The sequence below is a fragment of the Lactuca saligna genome, chromosome 7 (genome assembly GCF_052625555.1).
Source record: "Lactuca saligna cultivar CGN05327 chromosome 7, ASM5262555v1, whole genome shotgun sequence".
NCBI lineage: Eukaryota > Viridiplantae > Streptophyta > Magnoliopsida > Asterales > Asteraceae > Lactuca > Lactuca saligna.
This window is the reverse complement of record NC_136423.1, coordinates 110,321,605-110,331,424: the sequence shown is the minus strand read 5'-3', so window position 1 is coordinate 110,331,424 and position 9,820 is coordinate 110,321,605. Positions and strand designations below refer to the sequence as shown.

Sequence of the window (9,820 nt, the reverse complement as noted above, 5' to 3'; positions counted from 1 at the left end):
GTGAGTAGGGATTAGGTAAAGAGGAAAATTTTGATACGAGAGTTTAGACCGTGTCATTGTGAGGATCGACGGGGTGGGATAAGAGTTGTTTTATATGGTGAAATTGTATAAGTGTGTGAGTTCTAATATATATGCATAGATGATATAACATTGTGGGTTGAAAACTCTATATGGTCACCAGGCTCCCAAGCCTGACTCACTCAGTTTTCTTTGTATTACAGGTTATGGCACGAGAGCATAAGTCGGTTGGCATAACGAGAGATTTTGGATTATAAGTCAGTAATTATAAATAACCGTTGTAAGGTCTATTTTGTTCTGTTTATGCTTTTGGTCTTTATCGAACATGACATCCTGCATCTTTTTAATGAAATACATTTCTACGGAAATGCTTTGATAAATCTTTATCATATTTTGGGAACAAATTCCGCAACACTTGTAATAAAAGAAGTACTCTGATTTTTAAAACAAAACATAAACAAATCGGTCTTTTCTAGCTGTGAAATTGGGGATGTCACAATTAGCGACCAATTTGCTATGATTTTGCATTTGTTAGAATTTGTTGTGTGTGTGTGTCTCTCTCTCTCTCTCTATATATATATATATATATATATATATATATATATATAGACACACATACACACACACACACACACACATATATATATATATATATATATATACGTTCTAACATACACGTTTAGTTTTCGTGTTTTGTAATGAATAATATTATGAAATATTATATGAAATTTAAGTATTGAGTTCTAACAGAATTTTTTTTACTAGAAATGAAGTAAAACTATGTTTAGAATCACTCAGAAAATATTGGAAGTTTTATGAGATTCCAATCAAATGTCAAATATTGAAAGTTCACGAAAATATAAAATTTGAAATAAGTAAAATTTTATTATTGAAAGTTGTAAAGAATCTTGTTAGAAACATTTAGGCGAAACCTTATCGAAATCCGAGTTATAACGAAGAAGTTATAACCAATCGAAGATCCGCGACAAAACCGACAAACATTATTTAGCATAAAAAGTGAGATTTCGATAAACTACTTTGTAGCCTTAGTGATCTAAATGAAAGTCGTAGTACTCGTTAAACCGATGATTTTCATAAAAAGAACGTCTAAATCTAACTTCATATGAGGAAGTTATGATTTTTCTACGTTTCAGAATAGAAGTAGACAACTAAAAACTCGAAATAAAGATCGAGTGATTTTTAGCCGACACAACCTAAACGAGAATCGAAGGTCTCGTTAATAGTAGTACAACGGTAAAAAGACTAACGAAAACGAACTTCAGATGAAGAAGTTATGAATTTTTAACGGATTTTCCTGTCCCGGTCTGTTAAAAATAATAATATTAAAAATAAAGTCAAAATTAACCGAAGAAGTCTGAACAAAAGTTGTAGAGCATAATTTCACCTATGTGTGCATATAAAGAACGTCAAAAACGAAGCCCGTATGCGAAAATTATGGATTTTAGAAGTTTGGGACACAAAAATCGAGAAAAATGCTAAAACCGAGGAATTTCGCATGGCTCAACTTCGGCCACGTCGCCTCGCTTTGCTGCTGCTGCTGCGTGTCGAAGTCGTGGCGCGTCCGGAGACCTCGCTGATGACGCGTGCCTTGCAAGTCAGCCGCGTGTCCTCGCCTCGCACAAGCCACTTGTCCTCGCCTCGCATCTGATGCCTGGCGCCCTCACATGCCAACCACGTTCCCTTCTCCTCGCCTGCGAACAACCATGTGCTTCTCTCTTCCCCCCTCCCCCCCCTCTTCTGGTCGAAGCTTCACCTATATAAAGGAGGTGCAAGACCTCCCGGTTTAAGTTTGGAAATTTGACATTTTTCACCCCTAAAACCTCTTTTAAGCTATTTTACATCCCCGAAGCCTCGGGATCATTCCCAACACCCGAAACACGCCCCGAAGTGTCCGAAGAGCCCGAGAAATTTATCTTTTCGGTTTGAAGCTCAACCTTCGCAAGACCCAGTTTTCAAGAAAGCTCCTAGTTTTTATCAAAGAAAGTTAACTATAGTAACGAAGTGTTGTCCAAATTACTATTTTAACCCCGGTTATTTCACGATGAGTTCAATATATAGGAACAATTGTATGTTTTGTGTGCTATGTGCTTTCCTGTGTTATTATGATTTTTATATCATTGATCATGTAGAGCATGTCTCGTATCACTTTTGGTATTGGCTTTGAGCCTTTGGCAATGTAGAGCATGTCTCGTATTATTCTAGTACCGGATTTATGCCTTTGGCCATGTAGAGCATGTCTCGTATTATTCTGGTATTGGCTTTGTGCATTTGGCCATGTAGAGCATGACTCGTATAACTTCTAGTATTGGCATAAGGCTATGTAGGGCTGAAAGCCTGTATATTCTAACAAAGTGATAATCCGAAATTGTATGTCTTCGGTGCCATTTGGGCTGAAGCATTATTGATGTGAATCAAGTATGAAAATTGTTATGTCTCATTGATTGTATATCATTGAATCAAATCATTGATTGATATGGAGAGCTTGTCGCATGATTCACATATGACGTTATTGTTCCTTGTTCCTCTTTACTTCTGCCATATTGAAGTATATGTATGGCATAATGTTATATTGTATCTATTATTGAACTCACTAAGCGTCACTACTTACCCTCTCAATGTTTAACAATTGCAGGCAATAAGCATCCAATATAGTTATATACTGATAGAAGATTTTGAATAGTTTGAAACTATTATATTTTGTACTCCCGTATGTATAAAATTATAGTATCCTGGTAAGTTATGTAATATATAATACTTTGTAATGGTTGGTTTGTATCCAGTCTTATGTAACCAAATTATCAATGTAAAATATTATTTATGAATATGCAAGTAGTATGTTTTGGAATAACTTGGTGTAACAATTGTCTTTAGTATGAAAGTGTGGGTCTTTCACACACACACACACACACACACACACACACACACACACACACATATATATATATATATATATATATATATATATATATATATATATATATATATATATATAATGCGGTGCGATGCAATTTGAACCGCGATTGGGTAAGCATAAACCACAAACCGCACCACATATTGTGGTTTACAAAAACTACAAACCATGAACCGCACCGCGAACATTGAAAACCGCATTATACGGTGCGGTGTGGGCGGTTTATGTGGTTTTGTGTACACCCCTAGTAATTGTGATGTTTTATATAATAAGTACATACATTTTTTTTTAAATATATAACCTTTAGTTTTGAAAATTGTAATTCTTAAAGGAAGATGGTTGAAATACTTTCTTAGTTGTTTCTAATAAATTTATTGGTTTAAAATTATACATTTTTGCAATATGCCTACTTATATCTTTTCTTGAGTTGGATGGGGAATGAGATTTCTGTACAGAAAAAATGTTTGAAATATGTTAAGCGTCAATTATGAGCTTATGTGCATTCTAGATTTTTGGATGAGAAAACTATAATTATGATAAATAATACTAGTCTAGAAGCATAACTATGTTGATGAGAACATTGATTTTGTTCTCAATTTGCTTCTAAGAAAGGTTCAGAGTATTCTCAATTTTTCTATGAAATTATGTGTTTTTTATATATTATGTTAAAAATATACTAAAAAAACAGAAATTTGAATTAAAGTAAATAAAAAACTAATATTCTTAGAAAAAAAATTAAAAGAACTTAAATTAAAAAAAAAAAACTGATAGTAAGGTAAAATAATAACAGTTTTAAAAAATGAAAATTACAAGAAAAATAAAAAACACTATAAATGTTTTAGAACCTATATTAAATTAGTAATTTTTTTTTTCAGCAACACATCTTATTATCATTGATAACACTTGAATTACATATAGGTGTAGATTTTTTCGGGTGGCATGAATGAATTTAAAGCCTGACAAAAGTCATTTATACATGATGTTAGTGACACTGCCACTGCCAGTTGTCTTGGTGGATGAGTTAACTCGGCCCAATGCCCAAGACATTCATCTTACGATTCAAATTCAATATTCAAAACTGAAAAGCCAGGCCCAGTCGCGCAGGTGTTAAACTTTCATCTTTATACAATTAATACAACTTTTCTGTATTACAATAGAAATTCGACAACTGGCCGATGACCTTGCTAAAACGTATTAAGAAAGATTCAACTAAAAGACCACTCAGAATCTCTTTCCCAATTAGTGAGTTCTTTTGTTTTTTACTTGATTACCGATTTTGTTCTTGCTCGATCTTCGCATGTTTTCTGGAATTCTGCCTGTTAATTGCTTTATTTGCCACGAATACAAGCTCTTCAGATACTCTGGTCAAAGACACCACTGGCTCCCCTCCCGTCGCTGCGGTTGGTCTTCCTTCTCCTCGCCGCCATCGCCACTGCTTTCTCCACCCTCGCCGGCGTCAGACCTTCTTTCTCCTTGCTAACCTCCTTTTCTTCCTTCCCGTCGCCAGCATCCTGCTGAACTCGTTTGGTAAGAGTTTTAGGTTAGGGTTCTTCATTTTTTGAGTTGCATATTACTGGGATTTCTTCGATTTTTTAGTATCATTCGAACCATCTTTATCTTTCAATAAAAAAACCCAATTTTTTGGGGTAAGTTTGAGATTTTTATAATGTTTTGTTTGTTTCTTTGAGTTGCATATTACTGGGATTTCTTCGATTTTGTTTGTTTCTTAATATTTTGTGTTATATTTTTGTTTATGCATTTCAATTTTTTTTACTGTTAATCTGAAGCACATTACTTGTAATTGAAGCTCTTAATACAACATCACATAGCTGTCGTCAAGTTATGGTTTAAAATTCATCTTTGTCCATTGATTTATCGTTATGCATTGCATGGAAGCATTTGTAATGCAGACTCTTAATTTCTCTAATTTTTAGTTAGAGACTCATGCATTGTTATGCTCCAGTTTGTTTGCAATCCAATTTCACAGAACTTTAATTCAGTTTTGTTCTTGAATTTGAACACTTTTTTTGAGTAGTTAAGTGATAAACAGGGCATCCGCTTCTAGAAAATAATGGAATCATCATGCAAAATTGCTTTCAGATTCAGCTATCTTTTATCCTTTTTAGGATTCTAAAAGCAGTAGGATGATACGTAGTCCATTGATCTAGATATTGAATTGTTAAGAGGTCTAGATAACATTCACTGATTTAAATTGATCAAGATATTCCCTTTGCTGTAATCGTTACATATAAGGTATATTCCAGTTTGTGTAATCGTTCTTGAATGCACTGACATGTTATTTTTGTGAACGACTTCAAGTGTTGATACAAGTACAAGTTTTGGATTTTCCACATAAATGATTTGTATAAATGTGAGACTTTTTAACATCTGTGTACATACATGTCTTCTAGTTACAGTTACAGGGTAATAGGTTAAGAAGGTGATATGGATCCAGCAGGAGTGAACATGAACATGAACACGAATATGAATATGAGAGTACGTTCATCTGGCTCAACACCATCAGAGGAATCAGCTTTGGATTTGGAGAAAACATGTTACAGCCACTCCCACTCGAATCCCCCTTCATTTCCAAACGCACACCAACAGCAACAAACTCTTCAACCCTACGCATCAGGTGGACAGCACTCAGAGAGCAACGCTGCTTACTTTTCGTGGCCTACCTCCAGCCGACTAAGTGACGCTGCTGAAGAGAGAACAAACTATTTTGTAAACTTACAAAAGGGCGTTTTGCCTGAATCTATAGGCAGGTTGCCTAAAGGGCACCAAGCTACCACTTTGCTTGAGTTGATGACTATTCGTGCGTCTCACAGTAAGATCTTGCGTTGTTATAGTCTTGGAACTGCGATTGGGTTTAGGATTCGTAGGGGTGTGTTGACTGATATACCTGCGATCTTAGTCTTTGTTTCCCGAAAAGTTCATAAGCAATGGCTAAGCCCTATTCAGTGTCTACCAACTATTCTTGAGGTCCAATTCTTCCCTATGATTGATTCTTCATCTTTCATATTCTGTGTATCGATGTAATTATTTTTCAGGGACCCGGGAGTGTGTGGTGTGATGTGGATGTTGTGGAGTTTTCTTACTTTGGTGCACCTGAACCAACAACCAAGGAACAGTTGTACACTGATATTGTGGATGACCTTCGTGGAAGTGGCTCATGCATCGGTTCTGGTTCTCAGGTAGTATATCAAAACTACTGTTTTTTTTTTTTTTTTTTTTTTTTTTTTTTTTTTTGTTGTGCATAACTTTTTTAAATTTTATATTAGATGCACCAATATAACCGACTGTAGCTTGTTTGTATCTTATCACATAAAAAATAATTTAGGGGTCAATAATGTAGACAAAAATCTAGGCCAACCAAATATAGTCATAGAATAATTGGTTATTGACAATCAGTATACAAAAATTAATTTTATTAAAAATAAGTAATACTTGGTTATTGATATGTAGTTGTGTTTTGTTTATCTCTTAAAGTAGGAAGGAAACCATAATATACTTTATTTATTTGTTCATGTAGCATTCGGTCTTATTACAACATACTTCCTAATAAATACAAATGATTTTACCGCTTGTCATCTTCTAATTCATTATGCCACATGACTTTTTATTATTACTTTTGTTTCACGTTATTTTATGGTTTTTCTATTTTATTAACTTCCATATAATATTTAAATGTAATAAATAAAAATAAATGCATTTCAATTTTACTAATGGATTTTCTTTTTAATTTCAAAATTATTAAATTAAAGTCTCATTAGTTTCCAGTGTTTATTTATCTAAATGTTTACATTTAAAAGAGAAAAAAAAAACACTTTAATTTTAATAATTCAATATTTTTTTCACTTTTCTTATAAGTTTAAACTTTTCAAATGTTTAGAATTTCATATTTAATTTTTCTTTTAAATAAATCCATGTAATACATGGGTCTCACATCTAGTTGTATATTAAAAAAGTTACTAGTTATAGACATGCTAATTTAAATACAAAACAATGATAAATATCATATAATGATTTATTTGATAACTATTAAAAACTTCGAGCACAATAGATGTACTAAAAAATCTGGAGTGACCCATTGCAGACACAGTGAATTAAATAGCTGGCCGACAGCTTTTGAAAATAGCTTAATAGCTTTTCAAGCTAAAAAATATTTGTGTTTTTAAAAAGCCTTTTAAAACAACTTTTTGGATAGAAAAAAATAAAGTTTTCAAAAACGCTAGAAAATCCTAGTTTGTTAGTATTTTAGTCATTTTACTCTTAAAAAGAGCTGCTTTTCTAATCCAAACTCTTTTCTTTTTAAGGTAGCAAGCCAAGAAACATATGGCACATTGGGAGCTATTGTGAGAAGCCAAACAGGCAGCAGACAAGTTGGTTTTCTCACAAACCGCCACGTGGCAGTTAATCTAGATTACCCAAATCAGAAAATGTTTCATCCTTTACCACCTACACTTGGACCTGGGATATATCTCGGTGCAGTCGAAAGAGCTACTTCATTTATCACAGATGATCTTTGGTATGGTATCTTTGCTGGAATTAACCCAGGTTAGCCCTAGCCCTATCAACATTATCGTTACCATTAACCCTGGTTACTTGACTCATGTTTGCTTCTTGTGCAAATGCAGAGACCTTCGTCAGAGCTGATGGGGCGTTCATCCCTTTCAGTGATGATTTTGACATGTCGACTGTAACAACATGTGTAAAAGACGTTGGGGAGATTGGAGATGTGAAAATCGTTGATTTGCAATCTCCTATCAATAGTCTTATTGGTAAAAAAGTGATGAAAGTTGGGAGGAGTTCAGGGTTGACTAAAGGAACAATCTTGGCTTATGCCCTTGAATATAACGACGAAAAGGGTATTTGTTTCTTTACTGATTTTCTTGTTGTTGGAGAAAACCAGCAAACGTTTGACCTTGAAGGCGATAGTGGAAGTCTGATTGTCTTAAAAGCTGAGGAGAACGAAGAGAAGCCAAAAGCAAGGCCTATCGGGATCATATGGGGTGGGACAGCGAATAGGGGAAGACTTAAACTTAAAGTCGGTCAACCGCCGGAAAATTGGACAAGCGGCGTTGACCTTGGCCGCTTACTTAATCTCCTTGAACTTGATCTAATAACAACCGGAGATGCACTAAAAGGTTATATAATTCGTTTCTTTGAATCTATTTTTGCTTTTAGTATCGGAATTTTTCATTTTTGTGTTGATTTTTTTGAATTGGACAGCGGCGGTGCAAGAGCAAAGGGCGGCTTCAGCAACGGTGATGGGGTCAAGCGGTGGGGAATCTTCACCGCCGGAAATAGTGCTTCCTAAAGATGAAGCGGAGCCGTTAGGGCTTCATATCCAACAGCATATTCCTTTGGAAGAGGGCGGCGGCGGCGGCCCGGATATGAATTTGTCTCCGGCGGAAAATGCAAGCAATTTGGAGGTGGGGCAAAGTATTGAGGAGCATCAGTTTATTCCGAGTTTCGATGGGCAGTCGCCGTTGCATAGGAATGAGAGGCGGTGTAGGGCTGAGTCTGAGAATCTGAGTGCCTTGAAAAGCGGGACGGATGAGGAGGATTTAGGGTTTTCGCTTCATTTGGGAGATAATGAGCCAAAGAGAAGGCGGTCTGAGTCTGACCCTTTGGATGAAGCTAAATAAACCTGTGTTTAAAAGGTAAATAAACCAAGTGTATGGTTATGGTGGGTTGAACTTGACTTTTATTTTCTGGTAATGTGGTATGCTAACTAATCCTAATTTAAGGTGCGAATCATGGTAATGTGATGAAATGGTTTAATATACGATCATAAGGGGATACCACCCAAACCACCATGCGGTGGGTTTATATAAAAGATCATAAGGGGATACCACACCTAATTAGGGATGAGCGTGGGACGGAATCCGTACCGATCCGTTCCGTTTACGAAAACCGAATTTGGTCAAAAGTCAATCCCGAATACCGAACGAAATTAACATAACCGGTACCGGTACCGGGAATGGTACCGGTTTTACCGATTCTCGAATTTCATGTATTTGGAGTACCAAGTAACGTCCCATCTTTTCAAATTCGGTACGGTTCGTTACCAGTTCCAATACGGTACCGGTACGGGATCGAGATTTGAAACAAACTGCTCATCCTTACACCTAGTGGTGTTCGGTAAACCAACCCCCTCTCCTAACAATCCATTCCACACTTTTTTTTTCCTTCATGTTTTATATTATTCTATAACACAACATTGTAATGTTGCATACTATGAGGGGAGTGGTACTAGATTATTTCCTAGTAGTGAGGGGTGAGGGGAGTAACCAACGGATGCAGAATATTTACATTACGTTAGAAAATTTCCAAAAAATATTATGTCGTGTTTAAATTTTGAGGGGCTGCACTAGCCACCTTGGGAATCTTCTATATCCACCATTATATCGGGTGAGGGGAATGTAAGGGGAAAATGATGTTGCAAAGAGGTTACAATGAAGAAGTGAGGGAAGTGATAGCCCGCTCCCTTTGGCTTAAGGCTATATGATATACAAGGACCACAACGTAAGGGTGTTTGAAGTGGAGTAGCGACAACCATCGGGAACACCTTGTCGGCTAGAGTGGTGCCTGCGCTCAAGAGTCCCGCGATGGGTGGAACAACACTACATTATATCTTCCCTTTCTTTTTCTTTTTTAACTGTTGCGATGGGTGGAACAACGCTACATTATATCTTCCATTTCTTTTTCTTTTTTAACTGTTGAATAGATAAATTCGAGTTATTATATACTATTTACTTCCTATTAATACATATTAACATTTGAAAAAGAATTCACACATTCATTCTATTTTCATTTTTAGCTCTAACGGATTCTCAAACGCCCCACCTTTCTATACATGTG

At 35.6% G+C, this 9,820-nt stretch overlaps 1 protein-coding gene across 3 annotated transcripts; it reads left to right on the top strand.

The window, feature by feature from the left end:
- Positions 1-4,033: 4,033 nt before the first annotated feature.
- On the top strand, positions 4,034-8,742 carry LOC145003922 (protein NARROW LEAF 1-like). Of its 3 annotated transcripts, XM_078962825.1 has the most exons (7): positions 4,034-4,192; positions 4,299-4,477; positions 5,362-5,935; positions 6,004-6,147; positions 7,270-7,510; positions 7,591-8,100; positions 8,186-8,742. In XM_078962825.1, the coding sequence occupies exons 3-7, from the start codon at positions 5,396-5,398 to the stop codon at positions 8,602-8,604; spliced, it is 1,854 nt and encodes a 617-aa protein (XP_078818951.1). In that variant the 5' UTR covers positions 4,034-4,192; positions 4,299-4,477; positions 5,362-5,395; the 3' UTR covers positions 8,605-8,742. The 3 variants fall into 3 exon arrangements, with proteins under 3 accessions (XP_078818951.1, XP_078818953.1, XP_078818952.1); XM_078962827.1 differs by lacking the exon at positions 4,299-4,477 and having other exon boundaries at positions 4,045-4,192; XM_078962826.1 differs by having other exon boundaries at positions 4,045-4,477; positions 5,368-5,935.
- The last annotated feature ends 1,078 nt before the right edge of the window (positions 8,743-9,820 follow it).